Source organism: Panthera pardus, unplaced genomic scaffold (assembly GCF_024362965.1).
Source record: "Panthera pardus isolate Hobbes unplaced genomic scaffold, ASM2436296v1 HiC_scaffold_20, whole genome shotgun sequence".
Taxonomy (NCBI): Eukaryota; Metazoa; Chordata; class Mammalia; order Carnivora; family Felidae; genus Panthera; species Panthera pardus.
The window spans coordinates 56868674-56895002 of record NW_026526766.1 but is presented as its reverse complement, the minus strand read 5'-3'; the positions used below and the strand labels follow the sequence as shown (position 1 = coordinate 56895002).

The following is a 26329-nucleotide window of genomic DNA, read 5'->3' as shown; positions in this document are numbered from 1 at the left end:
TGCTGTGGATGTACAAAGCTAATCTAGCCAGTAGAGGAAGCCACAGTCCAGTGAGGGGAACTCTACTCAGTCCTTTGGTGGGATGGTAGTAGAAGAGAAGTGTCAAAATAGAAGCAGCCTCCGTCTTAATGTTTTGATTCAAATGCCAGGGTGATAAACTTAGCTCTTATGCAATCTTGATGTAATCCAATTTCAGGTTTTAGGTGGTTAAAGCTACAGAAGATTACAGATTAGCCCAGACAAGGAAGTGGCAGAAACTAAAAAGGAAAATGAGGTCTATAAGAGACAACTAGAGAAAGAGGCACACTGAAAACAAAGTAACCAGGAGGAAAAAGGAGGAAGGGAGAAAAAGAGAGGAAGGCCAGTTGGCGAGGTGGCAATCAGGTTTAGGATGATCTCAGCAAATATCTCCTTGCTCACAGTGAGAACTCAATCACAAATGGAATTTTCCAGCTAAGAGGAACAGTGAGATGATCTTTAGGAGTACAAGTCTCATAGATTAGTTATGTGCTCTCTCCTTACACTGCCAGACTCCTAAATCATTTAAGCCCAAGTGCTAGTGGGAGAAATTCAGCAATGACCCCTTATTGTCATTCTAGATCAATAGGCCTAGGTGATTTCACCCAAGTAACCTAATGTACGTAGCTGAAATTTTCCCATCTCTAAAAAAGAAGTAAGGATAGCTGCCAGGTGAAGGATAATTGGCCAATTTCTGTAATTTCTGGTCAGATTAGTTGGAGTCAGTTTACTTTAGGAAAACTCGTATTTCTTAGATTTCAAATGATCACAATTTATCCTACTGTAGTCAAATAGCATAATTTGAAACATTATATAGCTACCAGTAAATTTAGCTAACCATATGACTTCCAGTCTTGGCTACACACGAAAATTTTTATCCTTCCTCTCTCCAGACTGCATCTCTTAGATATCTGGAGTTTAGCCAACAGATGATATTCCCATCTGAGGAATGGTACATAGATTAGCTAAATGACGTAGCAGAGAGTCACCATGAGCAAGGCTGGGTCTGTAGTCCTGTAGAATAAGCAGTAGCTCATTTGTTTTCTCATCACTACTTCATTATGTTTCAGGTTCATATTTATTTATAATACCATCTTCTCCCACTAAGAGCTACTTAAAGGTACAGATCATATATTTCCTTTAATTTTGTCTTTAAATCTCTGTATTCCACTACTTAGTTCAGCATTAGGCCTTGGATTAATGAAGATTCATTGAATGAAAAAGGACACAAGTGAATTGATATTTGAAAACATGTTTTATTAAATTGTGGTCAGATTTCTGTCTAAACCCCTCCAATGGAGGATAATCACCTCCTCCTTGTGGGAGTATCTACATAATCACAGAACAGCTGGGCTGGAAGAGAAACCTCAGCTAATTCTTTGTTGATCTTTCTAGGCTTTGTTGATCTTTCTTTTTGTTTCTGTCAGCAAACAGAAGGATATTCAGCATGGCTGAAGAGGGTGGGTAGAGTGCAGTGTCAAAAAGAACCTGGAGACTCATACATCCCATAACAGGAAGCCTGCATTTCCTGAATAAGTGGCACAGCATCAGGAATATAGTCAATTATATTGTACGAGTGATGTATCAATGTATCCACATATTGGGACAGACGCAAGCTACACTTGTGGTAAAGAGAGCATGATGTACAAACCTGTCGAATCACTATGTTGTACACCTGATGCTAATGTAACATTGTGTGTCAACTATACTCAAATGAGAAAAAAGAAAGAAAAGGAAAGAAAAGAAAAGAAAGAAATGAAGTTTAAAAAAAAAAAAGAGGTAAAACTGTTGAGGACCTGAAAAGGCAGGGGAAAAGGGAGAACAGTTTCAGACTGGAGGAAGCTGAAGAGCCAACAGGAGCATGTGTTCCTGGAAGGTGCAGTATGTCAAAAAGGAAGAAAAGACTATTAGGGAAGTTGGTGAAATTTAAATGGAGGTTGAATGATGATGTTATATTAATGCTGATTTCCTAACTTGGAGGATTATATGGTAGTTAAAGCAGCAAAGTATCCTCAATGTGGAGAAATATACACTGAAGTATTTAGGGATGGTGGGGTATCGTGGATGCAACTTATTCTCAAAAGGCTCACAAAACAACTGATTATTATATATAAATATATGTAGTATGTACACACATACACACATGGATGGAGCAAATGTGATAAGATAATAGCAATTAGGAATCTGGGTGAGGTGAATATGGATGTTCTTTGTAATACACTTGGAATTCTTTTGAAAGTTTGATAATAAAATCACATTTTCTTCAATTAAAAAAAAAAAAAAAACAACCTGGAGAGGAAGCTCACTAAAGTCCTGAATGTCATGAAAAGTCCAGTTCTTGAGCTACTATAACTCTTCTGGTACCTCTGCCTCTTCCCGTCTCCTCCATAGCTTCACTAATTCTTGGGTCTGAGTTGAGCAGAAATAAGGCTAGAATTGCTCAAAGGACAATCAAATAGTGATAAAAGAAAATGAAATAGTAATAAAACAAATAGAAAATCAAAATAGTAATAAAAGCAAAAACAAAACAAAACACCCCACCAAGTCCTAATTTATTAACACAGAACATTGGTCAGCTGCTACAATTCAGGATATGATCAAAACTAAAGGCCCTACCCACTATTCCTCTTGTAGACCTTTGGTTTCTTCCCTTTCCTTTCAAGGAAGATATTACTCTAGGCAGATGGAAGTTGGGAATGGTACTTTGACCCTCTGACATCATTTGCAAAGTTGAGCATGATTTTTTTTTTATCAATAAATCAATTTATCAATAAATCAATTTATTAAAGGTAAAATCAATCATGTTTGATTGAACTGCTAGATATCATTTTCATGGCTTCCTAATCATAAAATCTTCCTGGGATAGGAGATGAGAGATTGGGAAACTTACAATAAAGGCCATTAGTTAGAAACAAAAGGCCATTCACACAAAGCTGGATCTAATTGTAAATCCTGGTAACGCTAAAGAAGCAAGTTCACTCTAAGAGATTCAAAGTTAATCTTCTTTGTCTAGGGTTGCCAGATTTAGCAAATAAAAATACAAAAACAAAATATGTTCCAAATACTATATGGGACATACTTATTCTAAAATTTGTTTCAGTTTTTACTAAAATTCAAGTTTAGTTGGGCATCATGTACTTTATCTGGCTGCTCCTGTTACTGAGGTCAGGGAAAGTTCCTAAAAATTAGTTCAATTGTTGCTTTAAATTTTCTAAAGAAACATAATTCCACAAACTAACTCTAAAAACTTTAGATGTCTGTTTTATTCTAAATAATTTTATTGAGCTATACACACAATTCACCTATCCAAAATAAAATGTACAATTCAATAGTTTGTACTATGTTCAGAGTGATGCATCATAGATGTCTACTTTTTGTATTTGTTTAAATGTGGTATTGTATATGATTCTATTACTAAAGCTCTAAATGCCACAGTATCTGCTCTAAATGCCACAGTATCTATCCCCCTCCTCCTGTTTTTCCCATTTTTTTCTGTCCTTTTCTTTTAACTTCTCTGACTTCCCTTTGTGATTACACTTTTTTCTTTAATGATTTTTCAAATAATCCAAAGTAACACATAAATGTGTTTTAACCATAAAAAGTCTAAAATCAGAAATATAAAGAGAAAAAATAAGTTTCCTTTCCCTTTTTCTCCCTTTCCCCAAAGAAACCACCATTAACAGATTGGTGTATATCCTTGGCAGAGTATTTATGTATAAACATATACATGTATACTTTCCAGGACAGAGGAAACTCTGTAAGCACTGTTCTAGGCAGACAATTTAGTAGAACCACACAATATATATCCCAAACAGTAAAGCATCAATTCAAGATAGGATATAAATAAGACTTAAAATGAATTGGAGAGACCCAAGAGAAAGCTTGGGTCACACAAAAGCTTATACATGAATGGTTATAGCAGTATTGTTCATGATAGCCCCCAAATGAAAACAACCCAAACGTCTATCATCAACTGATGAATGAATTGTGGTGTATACATACATTGGAATGGTATTCAGTCTTACAAAGGAAGGTAGTACTGATATATGCTACAACATGAACCTTGAAAATATTAAGCAAGAGAAGCCATTCACAAAAGGCCAGGCATTATATAATTCTATTTATGTCATGTCCAGTATAGGCAAATCAATAGAGATAGAAAGTAAATTAGTGGTTGGTAGGGGCTGGGGAAGGCAGGAATTGGGAATGAATGCTAATGCGTATGGGGTATCTTTTTGACATGAAAATGTTCTAAAATTAATTTATGGTAATGGTGGCACAATTCTATGAATATATTAAAAAATCACTAAACTGGGGGTGCCTGGGTGGTTCAGTTGGTTGAGCATCTGAATTCTGCTCAGGTCGTGATATCACAGTTTATGAGTTAGAGCCCCACGTTGGGGCTCTTTGCACTGATCTAGTGTGGAGCCTGGATCCTGCTTTGGATTCTCTGCCTCCCTCTCTCTGCCCCTCCCCCGCTCATGCTCTCTCTCAAAAATAAATAAAAAACATTTTAAAAAGTCACTAAATTTAGGGGCACCTGGGTGGCTCAGTCGGTTAAGCAGCCGACTTCGGCTCAGGTCATGATCTCGCGGTCCGTGAGTTCAAGCCCTGTGTCGGGCTCTGTGCTGACAGCTCAGAGCCTGGAGCCTGTTTCAGTTTCTGTGTCTCCCTCTCTCTGACCCTCCCCCGTTCATGCTCTGTCTCTCTCTGTCTCAAAAATAAATAAACATTAAAAAAAATTAAAAAAAAAAGTCACTAAATTTTATGCTTTAAAAGGGTAATTTGATGGCATATAAGTTATATCTCAATAAAGCTATTATTTTTAAAAACTTCAGAAAACACTGTAAGAATTCAAGAAGGAAAGATGATGTGGAGGATGGGGGCAGGGGAGGCTGGTGGCTGGAACTGGTGAAAGAAGCTTCATGGAGAAAAACTTGCACTAAGCCTAAAAGATGAATATAGGTTCAATATAAAGGTAGGAGACAGGTATCTAGGCAGGAAGAAGAACCTAATGAAAAGTTTGGTACTGAAACCAGACAGGTTGTATGATAGTACAGAGGTAGGAAGAGTCTGAAGAAAGCAGGAGAAAAGACTGTAAAATCAGGTCTTTAATGTTAGGCTGATGACCTTACCTGAAAAGCAATCCCAGAAAGATTTTGAGCAGGGAAAAAAAAAACAAAAACAAAAAAACCAATAGAGCTGGAATTTCAGAAAATTAATATGATGAATTTACAGAAGAACAGATTGCATTCATAAAATGACTTAAAATATTGCTATAATAGTCAACACTTCAAAATGATGAGAGCCTGAACTAAGAAAGCAGTAGAAAAAATAGAAAGGAGAGGGCAGATAAGCAAGATGCTAGAACCAGTCAATATTCACTCTAGGTACTATAAGTTTTCTAATCAGAATAGGCTGATAGCCTAGAAAAGGACAGAGGCCAAATTACTGGGCTTGCCACTGTTATTAACTCAAGCTAAAAGGACATCCTAGATGGACCAGTACTAGTTGCTCACTGCTCAGGCCTAGCTTACTTGAAGGGATTTAGGCCAGGGAAACTGATTTCAATTATTTGTCACTAGTAAAACTTTGGACGTTTGAAATAACCCATGTTTATAAATATTCAAGTTCTAAATTATCTTCTTGAACAACAACAAAACCATCAAAGTTCCTGTATTTTTTTACATAAACATTTACTTAGTGTTTACCATATGCCAGATAGTGTCCTAAGTTCTTTACAAATACTACTTCACTTAATCCTCACAACATACTTACGAGGTAGCACTACTACATATAGCCTGATTTCGTAGATGAGAAGCTGTAGCATAGAGAAATTAAGAGATTTTCTCAAGATAACAGAGTAAGTGGTAGAACTAGGATTCAAACCTAAAAAGTATGGCTCCGGAATCCATGCTTGAACCACTATGTCTCCCAAATGATCTTTACTTCATAGCACTTATTGTAGCTGTAATTTTATATTTCTCTGTGCTATTATTTAACATGCTATGACTTAATTCAAGGCTGTCCTTCATTAAAACATAATCTTCATGAAAGCAGGGATTCTGTCTGGTTTTGTTGCCATTGTATTGCCAGCATGTAGCCCGGTGGCTGGCATTCATTTGATGACCAATGAGTATTTGTTGAATAAGTAAATCAGTCTTTATTGATGATCGCCACATTCCTCATTTGCTTTGAACTTACTACTCCCTAAAGTATTCTGCTCTCTATATTTTCTGTTCATAAGACGATGTAGGAGAAACTGGTCCATTAGTTTGTTTTCCTCAGCCTTCTTTCCTTTAGCAGTTCTGAGAGTAGTAAAGGGCTCCCTGGTTTTTCCCTCAGTTGAGAGTTCCCTAACTTCCTCTTCCTGGAACTAAAGCCTATGCCCTTGGGACGGAACTCTTCTTTCTGGAACTAGGGCTCATGCCCTTGAAATAAGTTCTCTCCAGGAATCGGACAACTGCACAATGACAGAAAGTAAAAAAGTTTTAGTGTGGCCAGAAGTCAGTGACCTAATTTCATTCTCTGCACTTTTTTCGTTCCTCAAAAGGAAGCCTAAATATAGAAATACATTCTGGCTTGCTTTTTCAACATTTTATGTCAGAAAAAAAATTTTTTCATGTCAGGCAGTTCTAAATATAGAACTACATTCTGGCTTCCTTTTTGAAAATTTTATGTCAGAAAAATTTTTTTCCTCATGTCAGGCTTGGGTGTGATTACCTCAGCTCCCTTTAGTATTTGGACTCACCAAAGGAGAACATGGAAGTGGTATGGAAATCCTCCCTCACACCATAGCCATACCTATTTGCTCTGTCCACAGAGAGGCTGCAAAGGATGACCTTATCTGTTTCAGCAACCTTTTTTCACACTGACCACTTCTTTTTAGCATGAGGCAGTTGTGAAGGATGGGGAGAGAAAAAGGAACACAAGCTTTTCTGGTGAACCTCCAAATAAAAGTACAAAATAAAAGTAGAAATAAAAGAACAAAAGATAAGATTAGAACTACTCAAATTAGAATTCTCAGATAACAAAACAGTGGAGCTTATACTTGTAAGTACAAAGTATTTACTTTTGCAAGGTATATTTCCTTTCTTGTTCAGTTGTTTGGTAGATTGGAGGTTTCATTGATTGGTGGTTTGATTGATATGGTGGCCAGTCTGTTTATCTGTCATATGTACATGGGTGCACACGCATACTAACTTACTTTTTAGAAGCAATAAAAATGACATACATACTTACTTATTTACTGAGTAAATATTTACTGAGTTTACCTACCTCCATCTTGCCTTTCAAATAGAGACATTGCACGGTAGTGCCAACTATAATTCCATGGAATTTCTGTAAAGGAAATAAAAAGATTCAGAATAAAATTTCTCATGCCAATACCATTTCACTGAAACATGTGCTTAAGACACTTGGTACTTGTTCTCAGAAATCCAAAATAATCTACCTCTAAGACACATATGCTAAATTTTAGAATTCATTTCATATGTTCTCATCATAAAGTTATATTTTCAAAGCTTGGCAAACAGATTCTACTTTCTGTCAACCAAGTCTGAGCTGATGACTACACTTTGTCAGAAAAATTATCTGAGACAGATCATTGGAGATAAGCAAAAGAATTACCAGGTGATCTCTTAGTGAAGTTCTGGGTTTATGCTTTTGGTTAGTTTTTTTTTTTTTTTTTTTTAATTTTTAAATATTTATTTACTTTTGAGAAAGTGACAGACAGAATGTGAGTGGGGGAGAGGCAGAGAGAGGGGGAGATAACACAATCCAAGGCAGGCTCAAGGCTCTGAGCTGTGTTCTCAGACACAGCCTGACACAGGGTTCGAACCACAAACCATGAGATCATGACCTGAGCCAAAGTCAGATGCTTAACCAACTGAACCACCCAGGCACCCCTGCCTTTGGTTAGTTTTCTATAGATTTTTATCCCATAGAGATACAAATATTTTATGTCTTGTGAAAAACATAACTCCAAAGGTTATGACTTGTGCACTTTAGGACTTCAATTAGTTTTATGTATAATTCAGAAATCTTAATCTTTCTTCATTAAACTGCCTATAAATACTTAGCTTCTACACTTTCATTTAAACTGATCTTAAGATCTTACTGATTATCGCATTAATTAATGAGTTAAATAAAATATTTGACACCTGGTTTTCTACACAAAAAAACCCTGCTTTTTCCCCCCTTCTTTCTCTTTATCCTCAACCCAGAAAAGGCCAATAAAGTATATTTATTTTAATCAATTTCTTTCAGGTCTCCCAAGTCACCAAGTGTGGATAAGCCAAGACTAGAAAAGTCTTTTCATCTTAATCATCCCAAATAAGATTAGATGGGGGGAAAACTCATATCTTGAGGGAAATGTAAACTCTAAGTAAAAGGATATTTCCAGCTAAGAGATGTTCAGCTATCAGGAAAAAGCACAACCAACTGGACAACTATGATTTGGAATAAGAATGTATCTTCCAGTTCTGGTCTCTGTGAGGCCCAAGTGACTTCATTAAGGATAAAATTCATATTTCAATAATCTAGGCAGGGTTCCATCAAATAACTTTGGGAGCCAGGAAGTTAATAGCAGGTAGTTAGATGTAAAACAACAGGAAATGAAATACTGGGTACTGTGACAAATTGGAGAGTGCATGCATCCAAATTAAAAAAAAAAAAAGAAAATTAAATATTATGCAGACTAAACAAAATTACTTTGTGCTTGTTGGCTACAAGGCTTGTATTCCAACCTAAAGTCTGTTTTTTCTGTCAAAAGAACCTGTGTTCTCCTAACTAATGTTAGCAGTTCTAATATCACCATTCTCTAGGCACCCAGTTCTACTCTTAGTTGTGTACACCTCCACAGTAGGCTTGAGTTTCTATTGCTGCCAAGAAAGATGAGCCAAGAATGGGATATCCTGAAGTCCTGGCTTCTCTCCAACCCCTGCAGGGCCACCAGCAGCTTTTAGAGGGTAGTCTGGCCAAATCCACACAAGGAGCATAGCTAGGAATGTGAAATGGTTATAAGGAACATAATGGCCAGCCAGAGACCTGAGTAATGACTGTTTAGTTAGAATCAGGAACTCTGCACGCACATCATATTACATAGCAGCCAACCAGAAAGTACATTTAAGCTGTTAAACTGAGAGGGGGAAAAAATACAAACCTCAGAGGAGGAGCAGAAGAATGTGAGGGAAGGGAGGAAGGAATGGAATGTGGAGGGAGGGGAAGGGAAGCGAGAGAGAGAAAAAAGAAAAGGAAAAGGAGAAGGAGAAGGAGAAGGAGAAGGAGAAGGAGAAGGAAAAGGAAAAGAAAAGAAAAGAAAAGAAAAGAAAAGAAAAGAAAAGAAAAAAGAAAAGAAAAGAAAAAACATTAGGATCTACAGAACCAGGTTTAATTTCACTCTGCTACTAATTAATGACAATGCGACTTGGAGCATGCTATTAACCACTTAGAAACCAGAGATCCTTCCCTCAAATTTCTTCTACAATGAGATTTTTAAAAAAGAAACAGGAAATAAATTAGGGACACACAAGATGGAGAAAGACCCACTAAAGAATAAATGTGTCAGAGAGAGAGAGGTGTAATTATGTTATTGCAAACTAAATACAACATTAGCTTCTTCCACCAGACTGAGAAGAGCTATGAGAGGATTAAATTAAATAATGTATGAAAATGTCTGCCAGAGTACTTGATTCAAAGTAGTCAATCAATAAATGGCAATGTTTTAAAATTTCTATATACATGCCCACTAAGCTGGTAAAAAAAAAAAAGTTTAAGTCTAATAATATTGTGCTAGAGAGAAAGTAGAACCACTGGAAGGAACACTTACATACTATTGATGGTATTAAAAATAGGGCAACCACTTTGGAAAATAATATGGCTTTATCTTAGAGTTGGTGAGGATTTATCCTATAACCCAGCTAGTCCATTTTATGTATACACCCTAGGGAAACTCTCATAATATGTCATATACAAAGATGTGTATGGTAGCACTCTCATAACAGCAAAATTGGAAACTAACCAGATAGCCATTAATGGTAGAATAGAGAAGTAACCTGTGTTATGTTCCTGTAATAGAAAACTACATAGCAATGAAAATGAAGGAAATACAGTTAAATACGTTAACATGATAAAATCTTAGGAATATAATATGTAGGGGGAAAATTGAAAAAGAATACATATGATATTATTCCACTTCCATAAAGTTAAAAATCATGCAAAACTATATCATTAGGGACATACTTTTTCAAGGTAAACCTGTAAAGAGAAGAGAATACAAAGTACAAAATTCAGGAAAAAGTTTAGGGAGAAGGTAGGGAGAATGGAAAAGGCATACTGAGAGCTTCAAGCTACACTTGTGTTCATGTTATTGTTACTCTTTACAAATTACACATTTGTTGTAAACTTTATATCTATTCAACACATAATTACAAAAGAACTAAAAAATTAAAGTGAATACACCAATTATAGGAAATACTCTATCTTACTCATGAGGAGAGTAGTTTTTTAATAACCCTTATTGAAAGAAAAAAGCCAATTTTGGTCACCACATTAAAAAAATCATTTTATTTTGAGATAATTTTAAACTTACAGAAGAGTTGCAAAAACACTATAGAGAATCTCCATATACCCTTCACCCCCCCTTACTCTTATGTTAACATCTTATATACCATAATAGGATAATTATACACTAAGAAATTAACCTTCGTATAACACTATAAACTGAAGTACAAAACAATTCTTTCTACTAATGCCATTTTTTTTGTTGTTGTTTTGGTTTTTCTTTTCACCTTCTCCTTCTCCTTCTTCTTTTCTTGGCTCCAGGATCCTACATTGCATTTAGCTGTATGTCTTCTTCAATTTGTCAATGTTCCTCATTATTTCCTTGCATTTCATGATCTTGACACTTTTGAAGGGTACTGGCCAATTTTTTTGTAGAATGTGCCTCAACTTGGGTTTGTCTGATATGCCCTTCTTAGTGCATGTATCAGGAGATGCATGCTATCATGTGTATTCCTGGTGATATGAACTTAGATTGCTTGGTTAAGATGGTGTCTGCCAGAACTCTCCACCTTAAACTTATTATTTTTCTCTCTGTAATTACTAAACATCTGGGAGAAGGCTCATCACATTTTAACAAGAAGGTTGAAAAACTCTAGACTCATAAGAAGTATCAAAGAGAAGGCAAGGAATAGCACTAGCTCTATAAGACATGGTTATAGGATTTGGACATGAGAATCTAAAGGTAGAAATAACAGGTCCCACCTTCAGCTGATAATCTCCAAGCTGCCTAGACCTTGAACTAAATCACATAACATAGAAATGAAAACAATATTACTGAAACTTGGAGTTAGGGCTGGAGTATTGATCTACCAATTCGCAGTCTTCCAACTGGCAAAATGGTACAAACCAACTTCAACTTCCTCCAAGCCCCAGCTGTGATTCTATGCTGCCAGCATCCTGCATTTACCCACAGTTATTATACACACACACACACACACACACAAAAGAAAACCCTGGAAAATTTATTTAGTATAAAGGTTTACAGCAAGTCTTTAAGTTTATATCTATCTCAATCTGAAAACTATATAACTATAATAAATACAATGAAGTCTCGCAATGGCATATTTGTGATACCAGCATAGCCAATGACTCTTACTTAGTACTAGAATGTCATAGACTGCATGCATACAAATCCTAATCGGTTCTCAATGAACAAATCTGTCTTCCAGAGAATAGAGCTCTTCATCAACAAAGGAATCTGGCGACAGGACTCTCATACAGAGGCAGATGTGCTATTACCTGACTAACGCTAAGAGCTCTGTTTCTCCCAGACTGTCATATAAAATCATGAAAGCTTTCAGTCTATTCCATTAAGGTTTCTCAGAGTTAGCTATTATATCCAATGCACAAATCTCCAGTTACTCCAGAAATCAAGGTTCTCCCATCCCAATTTATATCACATGAATCTCAGCAAAGCTAACAAAAGTTTTCTTTTTTTAAAGCAACAGAGGCACATATACAAAAAAAGCAAGTCTTCTCCCAAAACACTTTTAAGAGGCACAGTCCAAAACCCACCAGCACTCCACATTCTGCCTTTCTTCTCACAGTCCCCGCTTTACCTCATTTCAATCACAACTATTTTCTGACAGGAAAACACTCTAGAACAAGGATCTTCTTTAAAACTCAGGGAGGGGGGCGGTGGGAAGATGTTGAAACATCTACTAGTCTATGATGCCATTTAGATGACTAAACTTCCTTCAGTTTCCTACTTCTAATAGCTTCTTGGCTTTTGGGAACTTGCCACATTCCTTTGTTGTGGATTTTTTTCCTACTGTTTCCTCTACATAGGGAAAATGGGGTGAGTCTTGGCACCCTCATTTACAAACTGCTTTTTCCAAAGGTGATTCATGGACCTCTGATAACCTTTCAATTAATTTGGATTTGGTTTCAGGTGGTTTAAACAAAAAAAAGCTGAAGATTAATATAAAATAAACTTCAAATACAAAATGGGTAGAAAGGAACCTACAAAACGCTACAGTTTTTTAGCTACTGCTTCTATGTTCACACTCAGGGTCTTCCTCAGGAGTTACCTGCTTAGTCTATAAGGCAGGTTTTGTAAAGCAATTGTGTGCTACAAAAACCCTTCTTTTCTCCCTAGAGTGAGCTTTAAATTGGGTCTGACCAAATACTGCAGTCCACACAATCTCCTTTTGGTGCTTATAATTTTGTAGTCTCACAAAGTAAGCAGTAAATATGCTTATTAAGTAATAAAATATGATGCTTTCAGATGGTTTATTTTCCATTTGTTTTACTCTATAAAAACAAGGAAACATTTACTTAGTCTTAACGGTTTTGCACACATAGGTACTTAACAAATGTGTGTTGAATGGAATTTTAGAAATCAAATTTATGTTCTCTTTTAAATAAATTTATTTGTTTTATAATTGGAGTCAAGTGTCAAAGAGAACACTGACTGATAGGGAGTTTGGAAATCTCTGTTCTATTCTCAGCTGGATTCCTAAATTATTTGTACTTAAAGCAAATGACTTTTTCCTTCAATTTTCTAGATTTTCTCATCTATAATAAAGGGCAATACCTGTCACTTCCCTTTCTCACTCAAAAAAAGAAAGAAAGAAAGAAAGAAAGAAAGAAAGAAAGAAAGAAAGAAAGAAAGAAAAGAAAAGAAAAGAAAAGAAAAGAAAAGAAAAGAGAAAGTAGGGATGCCTGGATGACTCAGTCGGTCGAGCATCTGACTCTTAATTTCAGCCCAGGTCATGATCCCAGGGTCATGGGATGGAATCCCTCATTGGGCTCCGTGCTGAGCATGGAGTCTGCTTAAGATTCCCTTTCTGTCTGTCTGTCTGTCTGTCTGTCTCTCTCTCTCTTTCTGTGTGTGTGTGTGTGTGTGTGTGTCTCCCCACTGCCCCTCTTCCCAATTCACACCCTCTAAAAAACAAAGAGAGAAAGAGAAAAAGAAACAGAGAAAGAAAAGGATAAAAAAGGGGTTTTCAAATGGTGTTATGTAGAGCAAGCAGGTTTCTCAGGGACTGAAATAGGGTTAAGGTAGAGAGGATCAAGGAGGAAGAGGAGAGCACCTCCTTTCTCTCAACTTGAATAGCTCTGCTTTTATCTGGGATTTTCCTATATTTTAAGTTAAAAAAAAAGGTAGCTTCTGCTGCTAAAAACAAAGTTAGAAAATATCTGGATATTTCTGGGATAAGTGATTATTAGAGTAAGTTAAAATGTACCTTTATAGATGGAACTCAATCTCCAGCTAGGCCAGACACAGTTCAAAGTTCCTACATAGCCTTTCTTGATGTACCTAACTGGTTTCTGTGTGGCCTTGGCACAAAATCCCAACAAAAGCTGGATCTACTGGGAACCATTTGAAGACATTTTGTCTCCTTACCTCAGTGTTTTCTTCTTCTTCTTCTTCTTATTTTTTTTAATGTTTATTTGTTTATTTTTAAGAGTGGGGGGCAGGGAGAGGGAGAGAGAGAACATGAGCAGGGGAGGGGCAGAGAGAGAAGGAGACAGAGAATCTGTCAGTGCAGAGCCTGACATGGGACTTGAATCCACAAACTGCAAGACCATGACCTAAGGTGAGAGTCAGAAGCTCAACTGACTGAGCATCCCAGGCACCGCTACCTCCGTCTTTTTCTATTCCCATGGTCACCATAGAGTTAATTGAGATACTTGGTCTTTCCTTTCCTTGTTCTAACAATTCATTTAGCTGTTTTTTTCTTCCCCTACCTTCCTCTTTGATTGCTTTGCAGTGTGATATAACGGAGTCAGGCTGACCTTAATTTAAACCTTGGAGCCAACACTTATCAAATGTTCAATCTTCTGGTAATGAGATAATTACTCTGAATTTTAGTCTTTCATCTCTCATGTTAAGATGATCATTTCACCTTGGTTGCAAGGATTATATAAAGTATATCAAACATTTTCTACAATGCCTTTGACATAATATGGACTGTTCCCCCAAAGCATTGTTCTTATCCCTGTTGTCTGTGTGTGCTTTCCCTGACTTATAACAAATCCTCTCATTGCATCTTTAGCCCTGGCTCCTAAAACCATCTCTAGTTGCAAACTCATACTGTGGGACATTTTCTCTTAGGTGCTTATAGCTTCTCAAGATAATCATGTTCCAAAATGGTATTTCTCACCTTCTCTGATTTTTAAATACTTTTTAGATAATAAAGGGAATATATTTTAATATAGGTATATGAATTTATATTACTATACAGATTGCTTAATAATTTTCACAGTATTAAAAAGTTATGTTTTAAAAAAGCTTAATTGGTATTATTTAAACAAAGGTAAAATCTGAGAAAGTAGCATCATGAACCAAATAATAGACATTAAGAGATATTCTCTACTTATTAATCACCTTCTCTGATTTTATTTTTTTTAAAAAATTTTTTTTTTAACGTTTATTTATTTTTGAGACAGAGAGAGACAGAGCATGAACGGGGGAGGGGCAGAGAGAGAGGGAGACACAGAATCGGAAACAGGCTCCAGGCTCCGAGCCATCTGCCCAGAGCCTGACGCGGGGCTCGAACTCACGGACCGCGAGATCGTGACCTGAGCCGAAGTCGGGCGCTTAACCGACTGAGCCACCCAGGCGCCCCTCACCTTCTCTGATTTTAAACATATCTGTTCATCTGCATTTCTATAACTTGTTCATGGAATCTAAAAATCACCTTCAGTTCCTCCTCTGATTATCGGTCAGGTCCTAAATATTTCATCTGAGGGTCTCTTGAAGCTCTTTTCTTTTCTTTCCTTCTTTCTTTTTTATGAGAGAGAAAGAAAGTGCAAACAGGGGAGGGGCAGATAGATAGGGAGAGAGAATCTTAAGGAGGCTCCACACCCAGCACAGACCTTGATCTCATGACCCTGAGAGCATCCATGATCTGAGCCAAAATCAAGAGTCAGACACTTACCCGACTGAGCCACCCAGGCACCCCACTATTACTTCCTTTCTAATCCCACTAATATCATCTCAGATTTTTTTTACTTTCCTTTTGGATTCAATATCCTGTTATTTGCTTCTGACTTTTATGAATTATATATTATCCACTGCTGCCCTAAAGCAGAACACTGATCATGTCTTCTTACTAACCAGCTCACAACCTGCAGTGGCTCCCCATGGATTACTGAATGAAGTCCAAATATCAGCCACACATTCAATATGCTCCCATTTGAACCCTAACTATTCTTTCATCTTTCTTTTCCACTATTTACTCTTATTCAAACTGGCCTATTGTACAGTTCCCTAAATATGGCCCAGACTTTTCTGCATCTATGCTACTGCTCACACTCTTCCTTCCAACTGTAATGCCCTTCCTATCAGTCAGAATCCTTCAAAGGCTATTTTAACACAGGCATGCTCAAACTCCACGAATCCAGTGTAGTTTCTTGCTTTCCCAGATCTAGAAATATTCTCCCCCTTCTCCCAACTCCCAATTTCTGTGTCCTCTACAGCCTTTGCATGGGGCCAGACTTGTAAGTAGGGGATTGGATGAACTCGAAAAAAAAAAAAAAAAAAAAAAAAAAAAAAGGAAAGAAGACAAGTAACAGGTAAATTTATTAAGAATATTAACCCAAGGAAACCCTTTCTGAAAAATACAAGTTATAAGATGGTTCCTGCTTATAACTTCAAGACAATTGCTATAAAGAACACAAACACTTTCTCTGGTGATGTTTAAAATCAGCTCTGGGATATGTACATCTCTCAATTAAAATCAATCCAAAGACACAATTGCTTAGCTTAATTACCTTAGCTGCCCTACTTCATTAGATACAAATGTAGCAGACATGAAGTGGGAAGGATCTGTGATTCACATAATCCAAATCTTCATTTTTTTTGTGATGGAGTTTCCGGGCCCCACATGTCAGTTCCCTGCTGGTGATCCGTGTTCTACTACTCTACTTTATAGCAGAAGGCAGAACATTTCTAGTGCTACCAGGACAACAAGCTGTGGGGGTTTAAGTCACTCCAGTATTAATTAGGCTCCCTTTCCCCAAGAGACTAAACTGGGACCATCCCTGGATCACAGTGTCAGCTGGAGTTGTCAAGTGGTTTTCTCATACCATAAAGGGTTTTATTGGGTCTAAGGAGAGTCATAGAAGGGCCAGGGTGAACTAAATTAAACTAAGCTCAAGTTAAAATAATCATGTTATTGTGCTGGGAGCCACCCTGGATTGTGGACAGCTTCTCAGAGTCACTCTGATCCTGGAAATTCGAGAATTTCACGCTTGGAAAGGCACTGGGAGATATCTAATCCATCCTTCAACCCAGAGTAGTCATTCTCTGTGTTTAGCAACCCTGGCCGCCTTGCTTAAATACTTCCTATTAAGAAGAAATTGCTGTCTCTCAAGGCGGTCTCTACATTTTCAGACAGCTCTATTTATAAATTCCTTTATTCATTAAATTTCTCCTGATTCCTGTAAGCCCTGGAGGCAAGCAAGAGCCAAAAGTGAAGCCTGTGTAAGTTCTATCTTTATCTTTTCCCCAGCTGGTAAGTAAGTACTGAGATGAACAAACACCCTGTCCTTGAGTGTGCTACTTTATATAGTACCATCCTCACCTTCCATCATATGGTAATTGTGGTAACTACACTAGGTGCTGTGCTCCAGGGTCCTGAGCCCTGATATCTGGCTGATTCACTTACTTACTGCATGAGCAGCAGCCAATAAAATGAATTATGAGCACTCTACTAGTTTCTCAGCACAAATCTAGGACATGTTAGTTTTGCTGCTTAAATGCACTCCACTCAAACTTACCCAACCTCAAAAAAAAAAAAATTTAAAAAAAAAAAAAAAGGGGGCCCTGGGGGCTCAGTCGGTTAAGCGTCCGACTTCAGCTCAGGTCATGATCTCGCGGTCCGTGAGTTCGAGCCCCGCGTCGGGCTCTGTGCTGACCGCTCAGAGCCTGGAGCCTGTTTCGGATTCTGTGTCTCCCTCTCTCTCTGACCCTCCCCCATTCATGCTCTGTCTCTCTGTCTCAAAAATAAATAAACGTTAAAAAAAAATTAAAAAAAAAAAAACTTACCCAACCTCATACCCTTTTAGGGATTTCAATTCTCCAATTTCTCTCTCAAAAGTTTCCAGTAACGTTACTTACATTCACTATACACATTTTCATTCTAGCCCAACAATTCCAAATCACATCCTAGTCTGGTTAGTTGGGCCCGTCCAAAGCAAGAGTAACAGTTCTGCTCATTGCAGTTCTGACAAAAGCTTGAGCAAGTGGACACGATTATTCATTTTTATAAGCCTCCTCAGCAACTCCAATCTGAGAATCCTGACAATCCCTGAATTTCAGTAACTATTGATGGATAGATTTCTGAGTCATGCTTGGTGGTCAGCTGTATAGTTGATCTCAAGAAGCTGTGTTATGCTTAACAGGGAGGCTATACAATCCCAAAAACGCATACAGAGATTTTGGGAACCAGATTTTAAACATATCCACCCATGCCCCTGAAAGGAAGTTAACAAGAATCAACATTAATAAACGTTTAATCCATCTATGGAAATTCCTTCAGGAATCTGCTTAAGAGATGAATTATAAATATGCTGATAAGATTAAAGTACAGCCTAAATACATTTCAGCATGGGGCTTGGGGTTCCTTTCTAGAAAGGAAGCCATGAAGTTAAAACAGAGCTAATCTAAGAGAAGTTCTACTCTTTAAAACTAACATGTTGGTGGCACAAAAACAGTCAGATCAATAAAACAGAATAGAGAACCCAGAAATGGACCCACAAACGTATGGCCAACTAATCTTTGACAAAGCAGGAAAGAATATCCAATGGAATAAAGACAGTCTCTTCAGCAAATGGTGCTGGGAAAACTGGACAGCGACATGCAGAAGAATGAACCTGGACCACTTTCTTACCATACACAAAAGTAAACTCAAAATGGATGAAAGACCTAAATGTAAGATAGGAAGCCATCAAAATCCTCGAGGAGAAAGCAGGCAAAAACCTCTTTGATCGTGGCCGCAGCAACTTACTCAACACATCTCCAGAGGCAAGGGAAACAAAAACAAAAATAAACTATTGGGACCTCATCAAAATAAAAAGCTTCTGCACAGCGAAGGAAACAATCAGCAAAACTAAAAGGCAACTGACGGAATGGGAGAAAATATTTGCAAATGATATATCAGATAAAGGGTTAGTACCCCAAATCTATAAAGAACTTCTCAAACTCAACATCCAAAAAACAAATCATCCAGTGAAGAAATGGGCAAAAGACAGGAATAGACACTTCTCCAAAGAAGACATTCAGATGGCCAACCGACACATGAAAAAATGCTCCACATCACTCATCATCAGGGAAATATAAATCAAAAACACAATGAGATACCACCTCACACCTGTCCGAAGGGCTAACATTAACAACTCAGGCAACAACAGATGTTGGCAAGGATGCGGAGAAAGAGGATCTCTTTTGCACTGCTGGTGGGAATGCAAGCTGGTGCAGCCACTCTGGAAAACAGTATGGAGGTTCCTCAAAAAACTAAAAATAGAACTACCCTACCACCCAGCAGTTGCACTACTAGGCATTTATCCATGGGATACAGGTGTGCTGATTTGAAGAGACACATGCACCCCCATGTTTATAGCAGCACTATAAACAATAGCCAAAGTATGGAAAAAGCCCAAATGTCCATCGATGGATGAATGGATAAAGAAGATGTGGTGTATATATATACAATGGAGTATTATTTGGCAATCAAAAAGAATGGCACCTTGCCATTTGCAACTACATGCATGAAACTGGAGGGTACTATGCTAAGTGAAATTAGTCAGCCAGAGAAAGACAAAAATCCTATGACTTCACTCATATGAGGACTTTAAGAGACCAAACAGATGAACATAAGGGAAGGGAAACAAAAATAATATAAAAACAGGGAGGGGGACAAAACAGAAGAGACTCATACATATAGAGAACAAACTGAGGGTTACTAGAGGGGTTGTGGGAGGGGGGGATGGGCTAAATGGGTAAGAGGCACTAAGGAATCTACTCCTGAAATCATTGTTTCACTATATGCTAACTAATTTGGATCTAAATTTTAAAAAATAAAAAATAAAATTAAAAATAAATAAATAAAAAATGTATAAATAATTAAAAATGCATCTGTAAAGACAGCATTCATTCACTACCTCTTCCAAACTGGGATTCCTAGGAGGTGGAATTTCAGGAGTCCCTTGAATAAAGGGAAATACCTGTATACTTTCTGAGGTCAAAAACCCATAACTTACGGGTTTTTAAATTTTTTTTAACGTTTATTTATTTTTAAGAGAGAGAGAGACAGAGCGTGAGAGCGAGGAAGGGGCAGAGAGAGAGGGAGACAGAATCTGAAGCAGGCTCCAGGCTCTGAGCTGTCAGCACAGAGCCTGATGTGGGGCTAGAACTCACAAACTGTGAGATCATGACCTGAGCCAGAGTCGGATGCTTAACCAGCAGCCACCCAGGCGCCACGACTTTTAAATTTTTTTAACGTTTATTTATCTTTGAGAGACAGAGAGAGACAGAGCAAGAGCAGGGGAGGGGCAGAGAAAGAGGGAGACATAGAATCCGAAGCAGGCTCCAGGCTCTGAACTGTCAGCACAGAGCCCGATGCAAGGCTCGAACCCAGGGACCACGAGATCATGACCTAAGCCGAAGTTGGGGGCTTAACTGAGCCACCCAGGTGCTCCCATGACTTATGTTGTTTTAACACACCACCAAGCCTAGCATATACATGTAGTACTGTAAACCTGGAATTCTCCGATTTAATATTTGTATAACTTTCATGAGCAACTGTGAAAGCTCATAACACCTTGAAAATCACTATAGGGGGATTTCACTGAAGCATAAATCTAAATTGGATGCTCTGTGTGGTATGCAGTACTCAATAAGGTAGTGGGTGAGCCTAGCCAAATACTTAGGATTTGCATCTCAAAGATTTTTTGTCTACTTGCTATCATTTATGTAGTAATTTTCATTTAAGATCCAGAGATTACCTACCTTTTCAATTACATTTTACTTAAACTATTTATTTTTATTCAATCATTTCATTCTATTGGAGAAATTATATATTATAATGGTATCTCACAAAGTTAATGATACATGACTATCTCATTCATTAATGGACACACAAGCACACACATATTTTAGTCATGTGGCTCTGAGGAAACAGAAGAGCTTAACAAGTTCAAAGTGGGGGAAAAAGTAGCTAGGGATAAATGTTCAAGGATCAAGAAGGAAGTACAGATAGGAAGAGATTAAAGAAGGAGACTGCTGAAACTTGCTGAAGTTTAATGTAGTGAATAAAGTTATGAGAGGCTCTTAAAGTCATTTAACAAATAATCAAGTGTTATACTAAGAGCTAGGGAATGTAGAAAAGAATCAGACAATATCCCTATCACTGTCTTGAAGAAATTCACTGTCCAGTAAGGGAGACATATGAATAAACAATTGCTCTATAGTGTGGTGGATAGTATGATAGAGGTAAGAGCAGGGAGTCATGGAAGTGCAAAAGAGGAGTATCTAAACTAGATTGTGAGAGCCAGGTAAAGTTTGTTGGATTAGATCCTGAGCTGAGTCTTAAAGCATAAATATAAGTTAGCTTAATGAATATGGAAGACAGAATTTTTCAGGCAGGGCTGAGTAACAACATATGAAAAGGTGTGGAGGGGCGCCTGGGTGGCTCAGTCGTTTAAGTGTCCGACTTCGGCTCAGGTCATGATCTCGCTGCCCGTGGGTTCGAGCCCCGCGTCGGGCTCTGTGCTGACAGCTCAGCGCCTGGAGCCTGTTTCAGATTCTGTGTCTCCCTCTTTCTCTGACCCTCCCCTGTTCATGCTCTCTGTCTCAAAAATAAATAAATGTTAAAAAAAAAAAATTTAAAAAAAAGAAAAGAAAAGGTGTGGAGTGAAGTACATTGCAGAATGCCATTAAATACTTTAAAAAGTAAGTTAACATAATGAGACTGACGATTTTTTTTAAGTTTATTTATTTATTTTGAGAGACAGTACAAGCAGGGGTGCATTAAATGGCGGAGGGGCGGGGGGGGGGCGGAGAGAATCCCAAGCAGGCTCCACACTGTCAGTGCAGAGCTCTACGAGGGACTCGATCTCATGAACTGTGAGATCATGACCTGAGCTGAAACAGAGTCAGATGCTTAACCAACTGAACCACCCAGGTGCTCCCCAATGGGACTTTTAGATTTGGTTCCTTGAATTTGTAGATTAATTTGAAGAATGGACATGTTTTCAACATGAAAAGTCTCCACCATTCATTGTATACATAGATATCAAGCACCTAAGCACCTTCTTTGTGCCAGTCATTATTCTAGCACTTGACATACTGTCCTTGTGGGCTTTACAATTTACAAGTAAAGGCAGACAATAAATAAAATAATGAATCGTTATAAATTATGCTGGAAGGTGATAAATGCTGTGGATAAAAGGGACAAAGAAGTGCAAGCAAGATAAGGGTGATGAGGACACACCTGGGTGGCTCAGTCAGTTGAGTGTCCAACTTTTTATTTTGGCTCAGGTCATGATCCCAGGGTTGTGGGACTGAGCCCTGTGTTAGGGTTCTGTGCTGGGATTCTCTCTCTCCTGCTGCCCCTCTCTTCCCCCTCTAAAAAAAATTTAAAAATTAAAAAAATATAGGGGTGCCTGGGTGACTCAGTCGGCTAAGCGTCTGACTTCAACTTAAGTCATGATCCTGCAGTTCGTGAGTTCAAGCCCCATGTCGGGGTCTGTGCTGACAGCTCAGAGCCTTCAGCCTGCTTTGCATTCTGTGTCTCCCTCTCTCTGTCCCACTCATACATTCACTCACTCTCTCTCTCTCAGATAAATAAACATTAAAAAAAAAATAAGAGTGATGAGGAGTGTAAGGGTGGGAAGAGTGGTCAGATGATCAATACAGGCTTTACACAAAAGGCAAAATTGAGCAAAAATTCGAAGTGGACAAGGGAGTCAGTCAAGGGGCCATCTGCAGGAAGAATGTTGAGGTCAGAAGGAATAATGACAACAAAGACTGTTTAAAGAACAGCAGGAAAATCGAGTAGCTGGAGTAGGAAGGTGAGGAGCAGAGTGACAGGAGAGGAGAGATCAGGGAAGGTGGGGGGCACATTATGCACTGTCTAAAAGTTTAGAACCTCAACTTTTTTTTTTAATTGAGGTAAAACTTAGTGTTATATTAGTTTCAGGTGTACAATATAATGATTCAACAATTCTATATGCTACTCAGTGTTCATCACAATAAGTGTACTTTGATACCCTTTATCTGTTTCACCCATCACCCCACACACCTCCTCTCTGGAAACTACCCGTTTATTCTCTGTATTTAAGAGTTTTGGTTTTGCTGTTGTTTGTGTAAGGACCTTGGCTTTTACTGAGTGAAATTGGGAGCCTCTGTATTTCATCCAGGAACATGCCTATGTTTTGCCATTTTTTCAGACCATCTTTTTGTCCATCAATAAAGTCTTAACGTTTTCTTCATATAGGTTTTGTGCATTTCTTTTTATGCTTAGTCTTAGATATTTCAAGATTTTGTTGTTAATATGAACAAAATCTTTCTTCCATCATATTCTCTAATTGGAAATTGCTACTGATTAATAAAACTACTAATTTTTATATACTTGTTATGTATCTGGAAGTCTCTTAATTTTCATGAAGAGGTTATCAACTTTACCCCCAGCTTAGGTGGTTATTAGTATCTGAATCTGCTCTGTGCTCTTAACACCACCTTCCCCATATACTGGTGCCTTAAAAATTCTTAAAATGTACTAGTCTCGGGGTATCTTTCTAAGTCTTTTGTCCCAAACCTGCTCCATTGCATCTATTAGGATGGCTGCTACTAAAAAAAAAAAAAAAAAAAAAAAAAAAGTACTGGCAAAGATCTGGCGAAATTAGAATGGCTCGTGCACTGTTGGTGGGAATGTAAAATGGTGCAGCTGTTATAGAAACAATATGGTGAGCCCTCAAAAAATTAAAAATAGAATTATCATACTATCCAGCAATTCCACTTCTAGGTATATACCCCGCCCCCCAAAAAAAATCAAAAGCAGGAACTTGGAGAGGTATTTGTACCTCATGTACCCATGTTCATAACAGCATTGTTCATAATAGCCAAGGAGCAGAAGCAATCCAAATGTCTGTCAGCACATGAAAGGATAAACAAAAGTGGTATATATACATACAAAGTAATATTATTCAGTCTTAAAAAGGAAGTAAGTTATGACACATGCTACAACATAGATGAACCTTTAGAACATTATGCTAAGTGAAATAAGCCAGTCATAGAAAAATACATACTATATGATTCCACTTATATGGGGCACCTAGAGTAGTCAAATTCATGGAGACAAAAAGAATGGTGATTGCCAAGGGCAAGGGGTTGGAGGAATGGGGAGTTAGTGCTTAATGGGTACAGAGTTGCAGTTTAATAAGATGAAAAGAATCTGAGACGAATGGTGGTAATCGTTGCCCAAAAGTGTGAATGGACTTAATGCCACTGAACTGTACACTTAAAAATGGTTAAGATGGTAATATTATATAAATTTTACCAATTCAAATTTTTTAATTAAAAATTTTTAAATCTGTTCCATTAATAATTTTGTGTTTCTTGTTGCTACTCTTTTATTCTGTGAATTTTTGTCCTTTGCTTTGAGCTCAACCTTCCTCACGGACCTTTGTCTCCAATGTTACTTTTGTCTGGGCCTGGAACTCCTTGAGTCCCTCAACATTCACCTTTGTCCAGATTACGGTCCCTTTATTTGGGAGCTCTTGTTAGCCTACTTTTTTTTTTTTTTTTAAGCCAATCTTCCTCCTAAGACCCCCAAGTTTGGGCCAATCTCACTTCCAAAGAAAGATCTGAGAAATAAAGCACACAAGGGGCACCTAGGTGGCTCAGTCAGTTAAGCGTCCAACACTTGATTTCAGCTCAGGTCATGATCTCATGATTTATGGGATCGAGTCCTGTGTCAGGGTCTGCACTGACAGCACACAGCCTCCTTGGGATTCTCTCTCCCTCTCTGCCCTTCCCCCGCTTGCATGCTCTCTCTCAAAAATAAAACAAAATAAAAAAAGAAAAGAAATAAAACACACAGTTCTAGAATATACGCTATCTGTATTCCAGGTATAACTATGAACTTAATGCTGTTTAATATAAATCAAGAAATGAGATTTATGGAGAATTGCTTGAAGGATACATAGTTTATCCACTGCCTGGAATCAGTTCGCTTGTGGTTTGTTTTTTTTTTTTTTTTTAGTAACCTATATACCCAACGTGGGGCTTGAACTCACAACCCTGAGATCAAGAGTCACATGCTTTATTGATTGAGCCAGCCAGGGACTTGTTTTCTAAGCCAAGCCTCCATAGATGAGCTCTAGAAACTTTGTGAACCATGTGAAATTGTCTGTAAAAACCTGTGCATTTTTTATGAGGGGTCCCAAGATTTTAAAAGTTTTCAGTATGTTCTATTATCCACTCTCCCCCCAAAATAAGAATCTATATAGTCTAAAATTTGTTATTCCTTGGATTGCGACAGATAATCAAAGCCTTTCCTCAACTGAAATGTTCTGCCCCAAGTTCAGAATGGCTTTTACTGAACAATGCTTTGGCACTATGCCAACTGCCTACATGGAAAGACATTAAAAAGAAACAGCCTCAGTTCTAAAAAATGTGTTTAGGGAATTACCAAAGATGGGCACAGATCGGCCTGCATATCTCAAGATCTTAACCAGATAATAGGTCTGTATAGGCAGAAAAATGCTGATGGTATCATGAGACAAGAACAGATTATGAACAAAGCCAAGGAGAATGAAATTCTTTAGGTAAGAACTGAGTCAAATCTATTAGCAGCACTAAAGGTTCTTCCTTCAGGGGTGCCTGAGTGGCTCAGTCTGTTGAATGTAAAATTCTTGATTTGGGCTCATGATCCCAGGGTCATGGGATCGAGTCCCATCTTGGGCTCTGCGCTTAGTGTGGAATCTGTTTAAGATTATCTCTTTCCCCCTCTGCCCCTCTCCCCTGCTTGTGTTCTCTAAAATTAAAAAAAAAAAAAAAAAAAAAAAAAAAAAAAAGGAGTGGGGTGTCTGGCTGGCTCAGTCGGTTAAGTCCAACTTCAGCTCAGGTCATCATCTCACGGTTCATGAGTTTGGGCCCCACATCGGGCTCTGTGCTGATAGCTCAGATCCTGGAGCCTGCTTTCAATTCTGTGTCTCCCTCTCTCTCTGCCCCTCCCTGACTCATGCTCTGTCTCTGACTCTCAAAAATAAATAAGCATAAAAAAAAATAAAGTTTCTCCCTTCATAAACGTAAGTATGGAACTTGGAGCGCCACTAATGCAGATACTAATGAATCTTTAGATAAACGCACGTAACATTTTACATATACATTAAGTATACATAAAGAAAGGTTCAAACCACAAAACATTATGTGAAATTTGTAACAACTCTCCCTTCCCAATTTCAGAAAATTCTCTTTTATGTAGCTCTCACTTTCCTTGATTTAGCTAAAATCCATCTACCCATTGTTCAAAGCTCAGGTTTTTTGTTTTCAAAAAATATTTTATTTATTTTTTTAAAGGCTCCACACCCAAGAGTTGCATTCTGTATCAACTGAGCCAGCTAGGCACTCCGTCAGCTTTTAAAATTATGACAATAAATGTAATTCAAATAGAATTGCTTTTGTTTCACTAAACTGAAAACCACCCCCTCGCTTCCTCAAACACACACACACACACACACACACACACACACACACACACACATACACACACACACACACTCACAGCTCTTTTAC

At 37.9% G+C, this 26329-nt stretch overlaps 1 protein-coding gene across 1 annotated transcript in view; it reads right to left on the bottom strand.

Moving 5' to 3' along the window:
• The window catches only part of LOC109270178 (phospholipid-transporting ATPase FetA-like), a 99798-nt gene that overhangs the window by 65270 nt on the left and 8199 nt on the right, over nt 1-26329 (bottom strand). Inside the window, exon 3 of the mRNA XM_053908084.1 lies at nt 7297-7359. Coding sequence (XP_053764059.1) covers nt 7297-7359 — 63 coding nt within the window. The remainder of the gene's footprint in view (nt 1-7296; nt 7360-26329) is intronic.